This window comes from Silurus aristotelis, assembly GCF_946808225.1.
Source record: "Silurus aristotelis genome assembly, chromosome: 15".
In the NCBI taxonomy this organism is placed as follows: Eukaryota; Metazoa; Chordata; class Actinopteri; order Siluriformes; family Siluridae; genus Silurus; species Silurus aristotelis.
This window is the reverse complement of record NC_139588.1, coordinates 13,876,343-13,897,185: the sequence shown is the minus strand read 5'-3', so window position 1 is coordinate 13,897,185 and position 20,843 is coordinate 13,876,343. Positions and strand designations below refer to the sequence as shown.

The window sequence follows — 20,843 nt, the reverse complement described above, 5'->3', positions numbered from 1 at the left end:
ATTTGTAAAATGTTTTCCACTTGTGAGTAATGTTCCTCACTGTAAAATGATTTGTACGGAAACGGCCTTATAACCGTTACCATCTTTTTAAATCCGATGGAAGCAATAAAGGTGTACTTAGTTTTTCACACATGATTTCTCCAGGATTTTTATTATTATTTTATTTTAATGATTTGTAGAGGATTTATGGTGTATACATGACTGTATACCAAAACTGACATACCTCCACATTTCTAACTCCCTACACTCTCCAAGAAAATAGATTGTTTGGCAACTAAAATACAAATATAAATAAAATAAATCTATGTAGTGCTTCATATTTTATTATTACATTATGATGTAACAAGCATATGAATATTAATAGGATGATGATATGTGTGATTATTAGCCTAGTACACAATTTTATTTTAGCATTTAATTTTGTTTCTATTGTTCTACAGTTGCAAATATATTTGCCAATAGAATAAAAAAAATACATTTAAAGTTTGAAAGTTTAATTATCTTATATTTTCTTTATATCTTGTATATCATAATATAAAATTTTGACTATATGCTGAGAAATTAGTACCTGCCTATACAAGGTAAAAGATAAAGCTGCACATTTCTCACACACACACACACAAACACACACACACACACACACACACACACACACACACACACACACACACACACACACACACACACACACAAACAGAATGTTTAGACTACAGCTGTCTGTAGCTGACACACTGTGATTATGATTAATTGTTACTAACTAAGGCCCAGAGGGCTCCATCGGAAAAGACATCTGCCATTTACACACACACACACACACACACACACACACACACACACACACACACACACACACACACACACACACACACAAACAATAAAAGGAAAATCTAGAATCACATCTAAGTAGTAGTAAGCAAGAATAGTCTTTTTTTGAAAGATACTGATGGACTTTCTAACTGACTCATTCCAAATATGATTATAATTCTCATCAGTGAACTCTCCCTTTGTCACATGATGTCCCTCTGACTATTTCTACTTGTGCATTTGTCTGGTAAAAAGAATTTTGCAGATCAGAGAGAAACAAATGACTTCCACTAAAGCCAGAGACTCAGATTGTTGTGCTATTTTAATAATTTACTTTTTTCTCTATATTGGCAGGGTGGTGTGGTGGGTAGCATTGTCATGTCACAACTTCAGTGTTTAATGGATCTAATTGGATCTGATTAACAAACATAGTAATGTCTGCTACACTTTGATCGGGATACTAGCATTCTCACTGAACTGGGATCGAGTTTACTTTGAGACCAAGTACCACCATGTCTGCAAAGAATGTGGCATATCCCAACTGACCTGCTAATTGATCAGGGTACAGGTAATAAAAGTGATGTGGGGGCATTTGGTGCTGTTTCTGTGTGGTTTCAATATTTCATATTTAATATTTGCTTTTGCTCACCTTGGTATGAAAAGTGACTGTGATTATTGGATTCACTTAAATAAACTTTGCACTTGAATGTGTCTCTGATGATGAAGGAGGGAAAAGCTGATGTGTCTTCATTGATTTTTTTTGCTGGACTTTCTGGGTGATTACTCTTTTGTGTCTGTTTGCCCCTCTCTCTCTCTCTCTCTCTCTCTCTCTCTCTCTCTCTCTCTCTCTCTCTCTCTCTCTCTCTCTCTCTTTCTTTCTGTGTCTCAGTAATTAACCCCTCACAGGTGCTTCGTTACCATCGTACCCTGTATTTTGATTCATGAGGAAGATAAAGAAAAAATTTCTGCTGAATGATCCTCATCATGGCTCTTTTCCTAGCAGCTGGTGACTGGACCAAACTCTGTATTACTATTGGAATGATTAAATGATTGATCAAATGAAATAGATTAGAACTGTCTAGCTGATTAGCATCTGTCTACAAATAAAATGGACTAAATTTCTGAAGTATGCAATGCTTTTTCTCTTTAGTATATCAGCTATCCAAATTGATAAAATGTTATGTTGTCAAATTTGTCATTTGAATTGATCATCTAAATGAGGTTCTGACACTTCCAAAATCCAATTTGTCCAATACATGTTTATGCCCCAACCTGCTTAGCATATGAATGTCTGGCATCAAGTGTCCCTATCAAGCCTTTCAAATCCAAAACGCCTCTAATCCATCTATGAAACATTTTTTACTTGACATAAGCTAAATGTTTGTCCTCCTGTCCTCCTGTCATGGGTTATGCTCTTTAAACATCAGGATAATATGCCTTTTTCCATTTAGCAACATGCCAAGCTTCCCATTAGCCTTCATTACAGCTCTAATATGGATTTTCTACCTTTCTGCATCGATATGTTCACATACTGTATTCATGACACCACACCTACAATGAAACCATGGGGTAAAACTGGTTTAGCATTCTAATGAAGACAGTTTGTAAATTAAATTCTGTGTGAAGTTTACTGTAAATGTGTGATATTAATACTTGTGATACTTGTACTCTCCTTTCTTTTGAAACACTCATTTAAGTCATTCATTATATTCAGAGCTGTATTTCAGTATTTTCAATAATTTGATAAAAAATAATTAAAATAGAAAAAATAAACTATTTTAAAAAATATTTTTCCACTTGAATTGAGGGTTATAATTTATTAATTATTATTTGATTATTTGACTACATTTCATCTTGAAAGATTCATTGAAGAGATTAATTGAAAGCTGATTAATTGTTATATATGTGATGGTCAGGTGTCCAACTCTAACTGGGACTTTTTTCTTTCTTTTTTTTTTTAATAATTACCATTTAACTTAATTTAGAATTAACTTAGAGGACTGCACACACATACATATTCACACACACATATAGAGTGTGGTTCAGAGATGGGCAGTATTTATGACACTTGTATTTCAAATACGTATTTCAAATATAAAATAGGATTTTTATTTGTATTTGATAGGGTTGATGAAAATGGCATTATATTTTGTATTAAAATACTTAAGTGTTTTGTATTTTTTAGTTTGCCCAGACTTGTTTAGATCAGAACAGAAAACTGATCCATTAGAAGAAGGTGGTGAAGGTAAGAAATGTGCAGCTTTCAAATTGGTGTCCAATGATAAATAAATAAATGTTTCATTGCTGAATATTGTACCCTACTTGAAGTAGTTGTTTAGTTGGATCATAATTTTGCATCCTGCATATATTGTATATATTATAGTTAGTGTATTATAATACACTAAATATTGTGTATCTTTGAGCTACATTTGAAGTTATTGCACTTCGAATATTTCTTTTTATTTTTACTTTACTGGGTTTTTTCTTTCTTTCTTTCATTTCAGGAACAGACACTGTCCTGTTGAGTAAAATCATTGAAAAGCTGAAACTGCACCCCAGTGAACTGGAGCCGAGACCCTGGAAGCTGCATTAGACTTAGCTCTAAGAAATCCCGCCTAGTGCAGAGTAAATATGGAAAGCCAAACATGCCTTAACACTTTGACTCTACTTTTTACAATAATCTAGCAGCTAATTATGTATTATTTGATCTACCTTAAATTTTAAGAATTATATGTTTACAGTGAAAAATTCATTATCAGTCAGTAATTTTTATAACAACAAAAACAAATAATAACAATAATAATAATATAAATAATAATAATAATAATATATAAATTCTTGCTCTTAAAATTCAATCTACAAAAATAAGACTTTTTACTAAATACTACAATACAAATAAAAATGATTTTTTAGTATTATTTTTTGGAATGCAAAATAATTTTACCATGCTGTATTGTATGTGACAAATTAAGGCATTTTTCTTTTAATTATTGTAACCTTCTTTATTAATTTCATTAGTTAAATAAAAAAATGAAATTACATTTTAATAAGAAACTTAATGTTCTTATTTAAACTACTGTATATGCATACATGCAGTATGTTCTAAATCATTCTAGATCTAACTAATCACATAATTTTTTTTTTTTGTGTGTTAATTTTTAGTGTAAACCCCTGTGTACATTGGGAGCTGCAACTGGTGCTTTTTTGACCATGCGTGTTACTGGGCAAATACGCCACAAAGACATTTGACGCGATCCAGCAAGTTTATGTCTAAGCTGCAATGAGTCGTTTGAGGTGTTTTGAGTTTCAAGAACATCACTGAAACACGACAAGAGATCAGGAAGTTCTTTAACAAGCTCAAACACAGAAAAATACAAAACCATTCGGCAACTTATGCATACTGATTGTCAGAGAACAATCTACAACATTGCTGTCACTGTTGATCTGTAATTCTAAACAGTTCAGGCAATCCTCACGTCCTCAAGACCCCATCATCTCCACGACAGAAAAAGGGGAGTCCACAGCTCGACCAAGTGCATGCTCAGCATTTTTTTAACTATCGCAGCATTGTGCATCCTCATTTCATCCCCAGGGACCAGACTTGTAAAAGCAAGTTCTACTGCCAGGTTTTTAGGCATCTGAGAAAGTACATTCGGCGAAAGTGTATGATGTACGATACATTGGACACACAGCTGGGATGAGCATATCTCTTGCCCTGTGAGATGCCCCACTCTTGCTAGCGGTCGACGGAGTAAAGTTGTGTGAGACAGGTTCAAACACCAATTTTAGTAATAAAAGCATGTCTTTCAAGCGTTAAAGTATGTCTCTAGCTTGTAGTGAAAAAAAGAAGAGAAAAGCCATCAGTTTAGAGCAGAAAATGAAAATTATAAATCAGCATTAAGCAGGAAAGACTGTTACAGTCATAGCACCATCTTTGACTTACAACGTTTTTGACTTACAATGGGGTCATCATAACATATCTCCATCGTAAGTAGAGCACTACCTGTACACTAATCCCATGTGTGGTGCAAGTTACAATGGTTAGATTTTTCGATCTTACGATGATGATAGCGATACATAAAAGAAAACTGGAAAATTCTCTTGTCTCTTTACTTTTTATCACCATCGCCAGACACTGCCACATACAGTACATATATACCCTCAATTTTATACATTACGGTACTGTAAATTGCTTTATTTTTTGCTAAATAATGTACTGTAATCTGTTAAACAATTGCAGTGTACCCCATACTGATCACCATTCTTTAAGACTCCTGAATATGCTGGGGCATGTCTCGACTTTCAATTTTTTTTAAGTTACGATGGGGTCATCGAAACGCATCGCCATAGTAAGGACTACTTGTACTTCATACCTCATTTTTACTCCTCCGGCGGTAACACATAGTACACTCAAGCGGTTTTGAGGTCTTCGGGGGTTTTTTTTAAGGCTCTTATGACTCGTATGGCTTTCCACATGCATCCGCGCACTTTCGTGTCTCTCCAGTGCGAGTAATAATCCGATTTACTTTTGTTTCGAGATTTCACAAGGCTACATCGCGTTTCCCTCCACCAAAGAACAGATCTAGTCTTAACTGCACTTATATTTGATGTTTCTCTTTTCAGCGGTTGTGGCTAGTTTGTGTGTGTGTGTGTGTGTGTGTGTGTGTGTGTGTGTGTGTGTGTGTTCTGTAGTATCAGTTCCACTCTGCTTGCTGCAGATGAAGCAGCACTGTTCAGCTCCACCGGCGGCTTTACAGTGTAAACCTAAAAAATCGCTTCGTTTCTTTTTAAAGTGGTCACTCCGAGATGATCTGGGTTTGTTATTGGGGATGCGAGGAGTCCAGCACTGAGAGATACCCGGATACGGTGTCGACTCGATCTCAGTGTCTTCCTCAGCCATTTTCGTCATGGATTTGAATTTTACGACTGGGAATAAACATGGAATAAGGTGCCGATGATCATTTCTCGGAGGTGTTAAATAATTGCACTGGGGCACATCCTGGATCATCATGACCCTGGGGGGAAATCAGATCAGGTAGGATCCTTTGGCTTGCTCGGATGAATGGGCGACGGTCATGATTTCTGGCCAGATTACTGAGCAGAGAGGGAAAAAAATCCAACAGCATCAACCCAACTGGAACTTTTCACCTGCTAAATAGAAACACTTTACTATTAATACCATTAATTCTGCTTTATTATTCTGTACAACAACTTCCTTTCTGCTCAGATTTCACCATCATTGTACTGTAGAATGGATGGATCTTTTTTTCTTTTTTTAAAACCCTCATTATAGCATGAAGAAATAGTGCATCAGTGCATCTGATTGCTGCATGTGCCCACGTTATGTATGTAGGTCTAATATAGCACCTGCTTTCTGACAAGTCATTTATATCATGCTTTTTCTCCTACTCTCTTTAGAGCTGATTTTACACCCTGGATTGCTTTCATTGCATATCTGAGTCAGGCATGATATATTACCTCTTTGCACTAAATCTGGGTTATGACAATGTTGCAAAGGTGGGAGGTGTGTATCAGTCGCACCTGTATTTTCAGACAGTCATGTTATTCAGACACAGACATGGCCATCCAGCCCAGAAAATTCTGGGTCAGAGATATGGTCGTGTAGACCAAAAGTGACTTGAAGGTAAACAGTATTACAGAAAGATTTTGTGAGTTTTAAGAAGATTTTAATACACAAATGCAACATTTCCAGGCAACAATATTTGACCTAGAATCATCCACTGTCTGGTGTACTGATCGTGTACCAAAAGTGGCTTGTTGGTTAAAAAGTATTTTGTTTTTGGTGATATTTGGCAAAAATCCTGGATTCATTTCAGGAGTGTAAATAAAATATTGCATTGAGCTCTTTTTGTAGTCTCTGTGGGGCCCCAGGCTCTGTAAACAGTAGACCAATGGAAAGCAAGTGCCCTTAAAAATGTTTAAGTATATTGTTAAATGAGATATATATGAAAACTTAAAACAAATAAAAAAAAAAATCAGCAAAAAAATAAAAAAATAGCATTTTTTTATATTTTCTTAATATAATAATACAAAGAAAAATGCAAAGTTTGGTTTGACATGATTGAAATGAATCACATTAGCACAACTTGTGTTTGATCATGCACTTTCAAAGCCATGAATCAAATCCACCTCCACAGTCTCACCTGAGCTTCCGGTCACTAGTGTTCTCCAACAGCAACATTACTACTGCAGGAATCCAATGTAATTTTATTATGTGAGGTGAATTTGATAGTAAGGTTAGAAAGTACAATAATTCAAATAATGTTTTTTTCTAGCAGGGAATAAATGAATATCGTGTGGTCCGTCACCAACTGTTATAAACTTGGGCAGGGCAGGAAAATGACTTTGCAGGGAACATGGATGGAGATATATTAATGAAATGTTTGATTTTCAAAAATCTATCTTCTGGGTAAAATCACATATTATAACTTTTAAGCTCTAATGCACTGAAAAGCCAGAGTAGATCTTTTTGTAGTGCTTCTTTCACAGTTTAAGACAAACTTCATTTAACATTAATGTCATTAAGTGCATTTAACCTTTTGTTTAGACATTTAATAAAATTAATTTTACTGCCATTGTCAACTGTTCGTGCTCCCCAGAGGGGCCTAATATTACATTTTTGACATGTGATTAAACTTGTCTCTGTGGTAGGCTCTGCTTCTGCTTTAAGAACCCCATCATGTTCTTTCACAGATGACTAATCAAGGCTGTTTAGTAGCAGCGCCTAGTTGTGCGTTTAGTAAAACATTGCTTGCAAATAGCAGCTCTACTGTCTGTTTATCACAAAACATATTTATGCACCATAGATTTTTCTGTCTATCTCCAAACCGTCCTACGTGGAGCGTTACTGTCTGCTGATTTTTAGCTTTTACCTTATTGGACTTTACCAGATAATTGCTGATGTCAGTGCAACTCAGCATTTAAGATTTTCACATCAATTGAAATCTGGACCAAACACAATTATTCAGATGTGGTGCTTGTGCAGTAGTTCAAGTAATTTCTGGTCTACAACAGGCATGAGATTTTATCTCATTAGGGGAGATTTTTTTTGTATTCTAAGCCAGATTCACATGTGTTCATCACTGTTATTCTGCAGCAGTAAATAGGGCAGATGATAAAAGTGGTAAGCATTAGGATGTCACTCTTTTGCTGTCTGGGATAACTGCTTGCATGCTTTAGGAAATCCAGCTTAAAGGTCGAGCTCTGGCCATATGGCACCCTATACATCTTTACAGCAGCACCTTAAAGGTACACAATAGGAGCAAACACAATTGAAAAAAAGATACAAATCTTGACTTGAGACTGGGAATATATAACTAAAGCTAAGACAGATTCATTGAAATCATATGATATTACTTGTACACATGAAAACCTGCTTGAAATTTGGCAAAATAAAAAAAAAATTCAAGCATTTATGAGTCTTGCTCTGTCTTAAGAAAAGGTTTCTGTCAGGTAACCTGGCTGTAAAGACCTGATAATTGGAGTAATGCGGCGTTGGACCACCTGAAAATTGCCTCATGATCTTTGAAACACAACCAGAGTTGCCATCAGGGTTTTGATCACCTTTCACACCAAGGTGATCTTTCATACCTTGAAATATCTTCTCCCTAATTGCTTAGATCTAGGAAGAGTTCTTATTATTCTAAACATCTGCCATTTAAAAAATTATAAAGGCACTGAGCTTTTGGGAATCTTCAATACAGCATATATATCTTTTATATATCTTTTTCCTGATCTGAGCCTCAACACAATCCTGTCTTTGTTTCACAGGCAGTTCGTTTGACCTCATGGCTGGGTTCTTGCTCTGAATAGCATTTTCAGCTTTTATGCCTTATATAAGAAAGCTTTACTTGTGTGAGCTTTACTAAACCATGTTTATTCAATTGAATTTTACCACAGTGGACACTAATTTAAATGTAGACGAATCTCAAAGATGATCCAGACAAATGGGTTGCACCTTAGCAAGTGTCATAGCAACGGGTCTAAATACTGATGGCAGTGCTGTATTAAAATCTTTTTGTCTATTTTTTTTTTTTTTGATAAATGTGCAAATTAATCACATTTGTTTATTGCTTTTTCATTATGAGCATGGAAGGTAGATCGATGTAAAAATTACTTTGCAACATAAGGAAACCAATTAAATAACTAAAAACGTACTGAATGTACTGTAGCTGTTCTCATTTTGGATGAAAATGTGCTTTAAAAAATAAAATAAAAATAATAAAAATATTGCAAAATAAACTGCCTACTAAACTCACTACCCAGTACTAAACAAATATATTCCAGAGAATATAATGTTCCTGAAACTACATAATGTTCTGTGTATAAATAACTTTTATTTTCTGGTTCTTCTAGCAATATTCCACAAAATCATAGTTGATGTGCTTTTCCACTGAATATTCACAACACATTAAAGCATTTTTTTTAAATGTTGCTTTAGAAAACAAGCAGGACAAGCAGCACAAAAACACTAAAAGCAACACTGCATTTTTTTTGTTACAGCTTGAGTTCATTAGATTTTAACTTTTAAATATTCAGCAGTGTATATGCCTTCCTGTCACAGCCATGGCTGTATGTTTATTTTAAATGATAAACATGTTTAAATATGTATTATATGTATCGTGACTTTGCTCAGGGTAAATTTGCTAAATTGCATTTACATAATTGGGAAACAAGGTGAGGAAATGCAGGTAGTTTGCAATTAAATTCAGTACGAATGCATCAGCACAAGTTCATAGCAATTGCCAGTGCTGCATGTGAAGACTGGATGGGGGTATAATAGTGAAATCGGTGTAATCAGCATGATTGGAGCCTCAACAATGCTGTTACAGAAACAATACGCTAATCTTTTACGCACCTTGTTCAACTTATCAATCCTGTGATTAGTCAGGTTATGCGATTTATTAGGTGTGTTGGAAACAATAAATTCACTCGTTTCTGCATGGTTAAACGTTTGTTGGGGTAAATACACTGTTTACCGTATTTTTAAACACTAACGAGAGAGTGACCGAATGGTTTTTGAGACTGTAACTGCTGAAAACTGTAACTAGAATGGTCATGAGTTTGGCCATGAGATTTGGCATCGATTTCAAGTTTAAATCAACTAATGATTGATACATTGCAAATTTACCGGCTAATTATAAAGAGTAAAGGTTGAAGAATATCAGACAAGTTAGATCCTGTTGTCACACATTATAAATTAGCTTAGGTAGTGTTCACAAAACAGCTCTATATGATCTGCTACTATGCAAACAATGATGCATTAGAACAAGCACAATAATGAATCTGTTTCTTCTATTACACCTGAGGTCAAGAGATGTTTACCTGTAATTTTCCACAGTAGCACTGGGTACATTGGCCATTGAAATGCTTGTGATGAGGCTCAGATGTAGACACTGATAGTAAAAGCGCTTAATAAAAAGAAAAATACTTATTAGAAATTAATTTGAGATGATGTAATGTGATAAGGTAAATAAAAACAATGGCAATAAATAGTAAGAAGAAAATCTATGTAGTAATATGTACATGTCCAGAAATGGCAGTATTAAAGTGATTCACTGTGAAATGAAGGACTACTGACTCTTAAGTAGTCTGATGGCTTGAGGATAACACATGTTCTTCAGTCTGGTGTCTGTGATTGGATGCATTGGAGCCTCTGCCTCATGTCATGTTTCCTGAAGAGGTAAAACTAATACACACCTTCTGACAAGACCAATCAGATTAGAGAATTCAACCACTGTTTATTGTAAATATGTAAAAGGCCTTAGAGCATTATTGATCATTTTTAGACTCGGTGCTATGTGACCTGGAGCACTGATGTCCTTGAAGAGAGTTTTCCCATCAGAGTAGAAACGTTTTATCCTAGGATAAAGGTGATCTGTCAGAGTACTTTATATTGATTTGCAGTGATTATTTCCACTGAAACCATGCCAGCAAAAGACACTTTTTTTCATTTACTTTATCAACCATCTGTATATTGTGACATTTCAAAATGGCTGAATTGACAGATGTATTTCTCTGGGATGCATGATTTATCCTGTTGTATTTGAAGGGGTTCAGTGGTCAGGGTCATTTTGATAGGAAAAAGTCAAGGTCCCTGGAACTTGTGCTGTAGAATAGCACAGTAAACCACAAAGAATTGTGTGTGAAGCTTTAAGGTCAATATAAATGGTTTATGATATGGTATGTTTTCCGTTTGTTTTAATCCAGAAGGATTTGAGCCATGTAATACATTAATCAATATTATATTTGTTCAATTAATTAAAATTTAAGGTCAAGGCAGGCTTCTTTAATTATTTCCATAACCAACACAACAAACAATATTGTTTCCTGTAATTGGTGGCTTCAGTTTAAGATAGTAAAATGATTAATGTTAGCTGATTGTGTTTATCTGTGCATTAAATAATGATCCCCTTTTGTTTGACCATCAAAGTTCCTTGTTTATATGTACTTTTCCACCCCTGTCTTTTAGGCTTTGTGATAACTTAGCGGTGTCATACTCTGTACACACTGTGAGACAAAAATGTTCTTTATTCTGACAGAATTCTATTAGATTCTTATATCACATTTTGTTCACCTTTATGTGGTAAATAGAAATACCCCTTGGACATTCTCTCAGTGAGAGATGAATCTCTGGCAGCGATAACTCGGACAGTGGCTAGTCATCAGGATCTTAGGACATATATGCTTCAAAGAGTTTGAATATAGCAAAAGCGAACAGTTACTGATCTCTGTACAGACCTAACATATAGACAAACATTTTGTGATATCTGCCTTTGCACCCATTTGTGGTTCTTTCCCAAAATATTACCAAAAATTTGGATGCAAACAATCGTGTAGGATGTCTTTGTATGTGCTTGCATTGTCCCTTGACTTAAACTACCAGACCTATACCTGTTTAAGCATTAGAGTCTCCCTGTGCACAAAGCCAGCTCCATTAGGATGTGCATTACATGGTTTTGAGTGGAAGATCTTGTTTGGCATGAAGTAGAGATCTGACTATTGTCATAGTTAGGGGTGTAACGGCAAAGAAATTTCACAGTACAGTACACACCTCGGTTTTTAAGTCACAGTTCCGTAAAATTTCGGTAAGGTAAGCGGGAACAAATGCAAAACATAAAATTGCTTGTCGTTTTTTATTAACATATTATTATTAATAACGTTTGTGGACATCAACAGTTTACATTTTTTAAAACAAATTTAATAGAAAAAAATGCCTGCTTGGTTAAATAATATAAAATAATATTTTAGAATATATGAATAAAATAGAATAAATCAAATTAATGCAATACACTTTTTTATATTTACTAGATTGAGAAATCAATTAAATTGGCACAAATAAATTTTTTTATTAAAATTAAATAAATAGAAAAATGTAATTTAATAGTTTAGATTTGTTAGACCCTATTTGGGTAATACAAATATGCAAGTGTGTGTGTGTGTGTGTGTGTGTGTGTGTGTGTTGTACATTTAATATTTAATTTAATCTAAATACATGATCTATTTAACTGTTATAATTATTTCAGCATACTTTAACCAATGCCTTCATTCCTTCCATCCTTTATTTACTTCCACGACATGTGGAATTGTCAGGATTTTTTTTTTTTAAGAGAAATTCTTGAAGCTGGACATAAAGCGCTAAAGAATCCATATCGCTAGCATTAGCTGCTAGTCACTTCCTGGTTAGGGCCTTACGCTAGCACTGTGTATTCTTTAGCGTTTTCATGCAAGCGCAAAACAAATCTTATTTCCGGTGTAAGTAGCCATAGTGACACTGCACTAAATCTAGTTTATTTTTATACCCCTCACATTATTGTGTATGTTTTCAAGTTTAATAATAACAATTTTATAAAAAAAAAAAAACACTCAAAGTGTGACTAAATAAACCTGCGGTCCACCACTGTTTCTTGATCTGCACAGGTGAGGAAAAGAAGAAAATAAATATATATAAAATATCAGGTCCTTAACAGTGTCTATTGGACCCTGCTGAAGCCTATGGACTGATTTAAAGATTTTATTTTTAAACTAAAATAGCTGACTTTTCTAATTGTATATGTATTAGTTTATGCTGTCAAACATTAACAGGTGCCTTCAACCACGTTAGACATCACAGGAAAAGGCTAAATGTCATTATTCTCAAATATCAATATTTAGAATGTGCTATTTTCTATTTTTATTTTCACTTTTCCTCAGCTTAATGAAAGTTTCCAATAATTTATGTTGACTGCAAGTGGCAAAAAGTGACATTCTTTCGTGCCCAGAAATAATTTTTATATTCTAAATTTGAGATGTGCTTAGAATTACACAGAAATATTCTAACTGGTCTATCACATATCACTTTGCCAAACTGAAAGCTCTGAAGCCTAAAATATTATAATAATCAACACTTTTTTCCAAAAATTTTTTCTGATAATGTTTTTCTGATGTTTCCTGAGCATTCTGACAAATGTACATACATTTTTTGTTGGTAAGTAGAAAATTGAGTATAGTTGCTATATATACATGCATAGCCAATAGAATTCTAATGGCTTTTACTGTGGATTTTCTAGACAAGTATTCAGGTTTCTAAATTATACCACTATAATAATATCAGCCATGCTAGATGTGCTGGCTATAAATATGGCCTCATGTCACTCAGCTCTGGTCCCATAAGCCCTACTATGTTTACTTAGTAGGCTTCTTGCTTCTCCTGACTTCTGGCAGCTGTTTATGTCTCTCATCTTTCTTTACCCTATCAGTGCTTCAGGCTATTGGCCCAAAGGCTTTGATATGACCACTGGGACACTATGAAGGTCAGGGTTTTATTTCACTGAATCCCCCTGCCATATGTCAGGCTCCGGTCGCTGGTTATGCTAGAAATCATTTGGTGTAGGTAGAATAGAATCACCAGCTCAAAACCATTGTTTTATTTAATGCTGTTTTGCATAATTAAGCACAGTTCACTCCCAGCACTTTTGAGTCTGTGTGCATTTCATTGTTTTAACTTATCAGCACATTAGCAAAGAGGCCAGCGTTTCACCCAGTGAGCAGGCATACTCCTCAGCAAACATCTATCAAAATAATTTGTTTTATTTATGCATAAAAGAGCTATTTAGGCCAGCTTAATGAATTGCAGTATAGGGTTTAGTAAGGAGGTGTTGAAGAAACCATACTAAGCGTAGTTACACTTCCATGCCTAGATTTAACATACATTTTTGCGTGTAAAAAAAGACATACACACTGGCAAACTCATGGAAAGCAAATTTTGTAATAGTGTCTATTGGACTGTCTCTCACATGACCAAAATAACATGCTCGTTTTGTTTGTTTGCCTTAATTGATATCCACTTTGAGAAATTTCTAGCTTAAATGTGACATACATGGCAACGTAAATTGATCAAGTAAAGCATGAAAATAACTTCCCAAATTTACTTTTATATATAATATTTATATTTGGGAACTCAATTACAGCATTTGATTTATGTATCAGCTTTTATTGATAGTCAAATGCATTTAATATTTTATCAGCTCTTTTCTTGGTACTTTTTGGCACCATATTAATGTATACACACAGGGTGTTGTGCAACATACTGAAAAAAAAGTTCACGAAATGGAAGGTGTTCCAGGAGAAATGGACAACTTCTGTTTGTTTCTTCTGGGAAATAAAGCAGAAACTCATTTGCTTAATTTGCTCCCAGCAAGTAGCTGTACTTAGGGAGTGTAATATTGAAAGGCCCACTGTAATCAAATATAGTGAATAGTATGACCATTATACTGGGCAGTTACAGACAGACCATTACAGACCGGCAAATTGCCTTATAAAAAGCATTTCTGTTTTTCAGTAATAGCATAATGTGGCAGTGAAGGTTAACAAACATAAAATAATTATTGATCTATTTATTTGGTTACTAGTGTAAAGTTACAGCTATCGATATTAAGCCACTTCAGAATATGAATCTTTATCATCCTATACTATACAAATAAAAAAAATTTAGGCAATATAATCAATATATATGTGCAATTTTTTTAAAAGAGCTTAAATGTGTTGAATTTGATGCCACGTTCTTTGTTGTGAAATTTTACCCAACATGGCCTTCAACCCCAAATGAGTTAACAACCTCTACTCTAACACAGTTGACAACACCCAGGTGTGTAATTGAGCTGATCAGCTGAATCAGATGTGTTAGAGCAGGAAACACAGTATAGTGTGCAGAGCCAAGGATATAAAAAGCCAATTAGAGCTCGAAAAGAAAATTCTGGACAAGTTGTGTACAAATTTATCCATTTATCCATGTGGCTGCAGGTTTTTTTTTCTAGCCAAGCAGAAACCACAGTACAGCTCATCAGCTTTTTGAAGAGCGAGACTAATTGATTAAATATGTTCAGTCAGGTTCTGCATCCACATCAGCCCTCTGCTAATGAGACTGGACAGCTTTGTTTTAGGCCATCCAATGTTTACTGAACCATTCGAATTCACAGATCACAATTTTTTTAAACATGCTTTTGAAATACTGATTTAGTAGTATTTAGGGACAATTTTCTTTGTTTAGTTGTCAGCTGTCATATAACATTTGCAAATTGTAATGTATAATATCTTGTTGTAGCAGTCATATTTTTACACACTTACCCTTTACAGGTTACTCTGCCAAAGTACATAATCATACATTTATGTTGTTTATGTTGTTTCCTGACTGGAAGTTTTTCCCATGTGGAATGGCAATTTATACGATTTACTGTCTTGGATTTTAAGCAAATGTGCCGAGAAGATATGAATCAACCCTAGCAAATTACATACATATTATCTACTTATGATAAACACAGCAAAGAAAAGTAAAGCAGCTCACTATTTACTGGGTGGTGAGATCAATTTGTGTGATTTATTTTATTATCATTAAACAAATTATACTAATAATAATATTATAAATTTCAAATACCCAAAGACTAGGTTTTCATGAAAAAGTTCTATGGTAGCTTTAGAAAGTATATGGACCTGTTAGTTTTTGCATGTGATCTGTATTATAGATTATATTTAATAGATTAATAGATTAATAGATTAAATTGTTAATTAATTAAATGTTCTTTTAATTAACACCCTGCAATTCACTATGAGAAAACAAACAAACAAACCCAAACATTTATAACATGGACAGCATTCGAATTGTTTATTCCATCTGTTTAAAATCATCTTTGAGTTTTGTTTTAGGCACAACTGCATATTTTAAATGCAGTTGGTCAACGAGGTGAGGGGGGCAGTTTTAGAATATATAATGGGACATGCTCACCAGTAGCTTATTTAGTGCCACTGCGACCAAAGATACTGTAGACAGTGGAAAAAATTATTTTAGTGTCGGAACATTTTGATTACAATTGCAGACCTACTATGCTGCTATGACACGCACAGGATAGAATATAATTACACAGAACACACAAGAGAGCTACCACATACACAAGTGGTAATTAAACAAATCATATAGGATTTAAAAAAACAAGTGTTTTTTTTTTTTTTACTTGTAGCAATGGGGAGAATGTCTGCCTTTATTACACTCATACATTAAAACAGGACAAAAAGAAACTAGCATTATTTTATGTATGTACTAAGCTAATTAGCATGCAAACATTCTGTTCGAGTTTATTTACTATTGCCAAAGTGAAATACACAATTGTACTTCATCACTCCGCACCCAGTGTAGCATAACAATCTTCATCATGTATTCTGACAGGACAAAGTAACCTGTTATAGAATTATGCATGACACATAAGAATCATAAAAGATCCATCGAATTTTGCAGTGTAAAACTGGGTTAAGGCACTCCAAATTAAGCTCAGGTGCATCCTGTTTGCTTTGGTTATCTTAAAATGTCTCTAGGGTTGTGTGATTTTTTTTTTTTTTTTGGGGGGGGGTTACACAATTCATAGTCCATAAAGCTCTCTCTGAAAAATACTCTACATATTTTAGTATTTTCCTCTGGCTGTTATTGCATTTCCTATTAATCTGCTTACTATTAAAACCTTTTCTTTTCATTTCATTCTCTCCTTTCTTTTAGGGTAAAGTTGGCTTGGGCCGAAAAATGAGCTATAGAATAAGCAGCTCTAGGGTTCAGGTAAGTACATTGGATTTTTATTTCATTTTTTTGTCATTTTGCTTTGGGCTTTGATCTGCACTGAATTAAATACACAACAATTATGCTTGAGCTGGAGGTAAGGTGAGTTAGGCAGGACATGAACAATTAATGATGAAAAAAATGAAAATTTTCAGTTCACCATTCATTTAAAAATGTTGTGAACAACACAAAGAGGGTAAAACCTTTGTCGCTATGGTGGTTTTCCAAGGATGTCTTCAAAACTTTAATTTTAATGATTTAGAAGGAGCAGTGTAACTAATTAATGGATTTAGCTCCACAGCTTTACCTTTGAAACTGCAATTTTATAGTTTGTACCTTTGTATGTCTTTAGTCTAGAGTCTGTTCTCATGGATTGGTGTTCTTTCTGTTGTGAAGTTTGTAGGGTTTGTGTCTTGAATGAATAAAATGTTATTTTGCTTTGTTTTATCGTGTGGTAAAGAAGCAAAATAGACCAGATCTGCTTTTAAAAGAAGTGCCTTAGGAACTGGAGGAGAATCCTGACCAGATGAATAAACATATTTGATGTAGTTTTTACAAGAATGTATTTGCATAGTAAATAATTGAAATAAACAGGGCAGTAAGTAATTACTTAATATTCTATTACAATCTGCCTAATAACTAATTCAAGTTAATTACACAGATTAAATAGATTTTCTCAAATAAATTTGGCAGCCAATGTGTGTAAACAAATGATCCTTTTATATGGATAAATAATTTAGCCTAAAATTAAATGTAAAAATTATGGATCAGAAGCAACTGATTTATGCAATATTCCAGTACTAATCAATCAAACAACATCAATAGATTTGTATTTATTTAGAAACATCTGGATTTATTGCTAGGGAAATGGCTAGAATGGTGCCATGGCTTTATCTTTAAGACTGCTTGCAAAACTGCAATTGTGTGTGGCAGTATAAGAAATTCTAAATAATGGCAGGTTGGAATGAATCCCATGTTGACAAGAGCAAACAACAACAAAATGACAGTAACAAATTAAATCTATTTGAATATTAAATTATTTTAATATGAAACTTGAAATGTGTGTCAACATCAAGTATCAATTGTACACATAACTGAATAGACTATAATATTTGTAAGAAATTTTTAAAGCATTGTTGTTTTTGGGTGAATATATATACACACACACACACACACACACACACACACACACACACACACACACACACACACACATATATATATATATATATATATATATATATATATATATATAAATATATATAGTTGTGGGCTATCTCCTGGCCTCAACTTAGAATCAATTTATTTTTCAATTATGATTAGATTTTTACATTTTAATAATTGCTGAAACAATTTCTCGCCTAACTCGACTAATTAGAATACATTTAGAAATTACAATTCGAAATTATTTGCCTCGCTGTTTTGTTTAGTCCTTTGACAGTAACCAGACACAGAGCACCGTGTTTCCCAATGGACCATTATTACTGACACACCACCAGGCAAACTCAAAACTGCTCTGGGGTGTCATTTATAAACTTGGCGTACACACAAAACAGGGTTGGAACATTTGTATGCCACTTTCCAACTAAAAAAAGTGTGGTGTGCGCTGTCGGTGTCACCATTTCCCTTTCTCACCTTCTGTGTTTCCACATCGCAAGGCTCAGAGTTTACTTACAGGTATGCACATTCTCCTGTCCATTTTTTTTTTTTTTTTTTTTTTTTTTTTTTTTTAATAAATCACAACCTTTGCATGGAAGGTCTTTGCAGGGGTCTCGTTTATAAATGTGGTTTACACAATAAACGAGGTTTAAAAGGTGCATACGCCATGTTTGTAAACAAGACCCCTGGACAGGTAACACAGAAGACACAGAATGAAAAATGCAGAAATGGGGAGAAAACAGCGAGGGGCGAGGAGAAGATTCAGGCCAAAGAAAATGATAGAAAGTTGTACTTTTTTTTTGTCATTCGGAATAGATTTTGAAATTTTTATTTATGATTTCTATCATAAATAAAATTTATTTATACATTTATACATTTATTTATATGTATTATTTTTATATATTTGTATTTTGATTTAATATGCAAATTAAATACACTAAATGGGTTTAGTTTTCACATTTAGTAAATGTTTCTAGAAAGGAAACAAATTACTTGTTCATTTTACGAGACCTGTTTTATTTTCTATTGTATAAGTAGTATTGCTTTTTAATGAAGAAAAAGTACTTCTTATCGGATTACTCGATTAATCGATGGACTGATCAGTAGAATACTTAATTACTCAAATAATTGATAGCTGCTGCCCTAATTTTATTATATTTTTGGCAATGAATACAGTATGTATTAAATTATTCCCAATAGTCTATACTCTTCATTTTATTACATCTCGCTGTAACATTCGATTTTCTGGATTTTGTCATCTGACTTTTGCAAAAGTGAGGTTTATTGTTCATTGTTTATCGACAAAATCCAGTTGCTGTGCTGTGATATTTCAAAGATCCACTGATATTTAGTGCATTAGATGTGTGAAGTGTTACTAAAACCATGCAAGGGTGGCAGATTTATTGGTGTTTTAATATATATTGGGATAAGACTAGTATGCCATTCAATTTTAATGCAAAGTAATGATACGATACGACATAGACTATAGTAATCATAAATTTTTTTACTTTAAATGCTATAACTATATTCAGACTTACCAGGTTTGAACAGACATCACGCGGGTCAAAGGAATTTGCTTTGAGCCTTTAGAATGAACATTGCGGGCGCCCTGTAGCTAACAATACATGTTGCTTAAATCAGATTTTGAGTTGATAGCACTGAGGCCATTTAGCAGGCATACAAGAGCATCAACATTTCCACGCCCTTTAAATGTATGATCACAGAGTGCACTAGTCAGAGCTCACAAACTGCATCTGTAGCAAACTGCACAAGCTCAAATATATATTTGTGTGGATTTAATAGCTGTTTTTTTGTCCATTCCATTATGGCTGACAGAGAAGTAATTGATTTCATTGCAGATATACTTACAAGAACATTTTTAACAGTGAACATTGTCTCAAAGCAGCTTTACACAGATAATTTGGTGATAGAAATGAATAAGATGTTCTTTATAAGTGTAAGTTTGTCCCTAATGAGCATGGCGACTGTGGCAAGAAAAATCTCCCAGAGATGGCATACAAAAGAAACCTTGAGAGGTACCAGACTCAAGAGGGAACCCATCCTCATCTGGGTTGCACCGAATGTCCATTTATTACAGATAAACAATGTTGCAGGGTACAGTAATGGTGATCAGAAGCAAACTGTAGTCCTGAGTGCGTGTAGCAGTCTGTTGACATTAACTACAGTCCAAATCCATCCTCAAAGCTCCCATTCTTACTCCGGAATTTCATGGAAACCCAGGAGGTTGATGATAAACCATCCCCAGCTGCACAGAGTGGCCTCCAATCGAAGGGAACACTATCCAGAGGCAGGCCTGTACGAAGTGGGAAGATCCGAGGAGGGAAGAGGAGCAGGAACAGTGGTCACTGGAACCTCAAGAGGATGTTTAACTCAACCAAAGGGGTGGCAGGAAGAAAATGATATGTATTATTATGTCTCCTTATTGTTGTATGAAAGTTAAGGACACTGTGCAGTTGAGGACTTCGGCAAGATTTGCTATGGCAGCATAACCTAGAGGGAGAACCAGAAGGTAACACAGACATGAGGGATCTCTGGGATAACAGACGACCCACCACACCACCATCAACAAACCTGTGACAAACCTGTGACAAATATTCCAGTTCACCAAACACTCTATAGCCATGATCCCTCCAGATCCGCTCCTTTACCTAAGAAAAAGCTACTCATAAAAGACTTGAAAAAATAAATATGTTTTTAGCCTCGACTTGAACACTGAGACTGTATCTGAGTCCTGAACATTGATTGAAAGGCTGTTCCCTAA

The 20,843-nt window shown here is 34.4% G+C and overlaps 1 protein-coding gene across 3 annotated transcripts in view; it reads left to right on the top strand.

Moving 5' to 3' along the window:
* The first annotated feature begins 5,288 nt into the window (after positions 1–5,288).
* The window catches only part of LOC310737645 (leucine-rich repeat and fibronectin type-III domain-containing protein 2-like), a 133,727-nt gene continuing 118,172 nt past the window's right edge, over positions 5,289–20,843 (top strand). For 2 of the 3 annotated variants that reach the window (XM_083562104.1, XM_083562102.1), the window contains exons 1-2: positions 5,324–5,839; positions 16,847–16,903. Coding sequence is in view for 1 of the 3 variants with exons in the window: in XM_083562102.1 (XP_083418228.1) it covers positions 16,871–16,903 (33 nt within the window). In the remaining 2 variants the exon portion in view is untranslated. Of the gene's footprint in view, positions 5,840–16,846; positions 16,904–20,843 lie in introns of all 3 variants that reach the window. The other variant, XM_083562103.1, reaches the window with a different exon arrangement.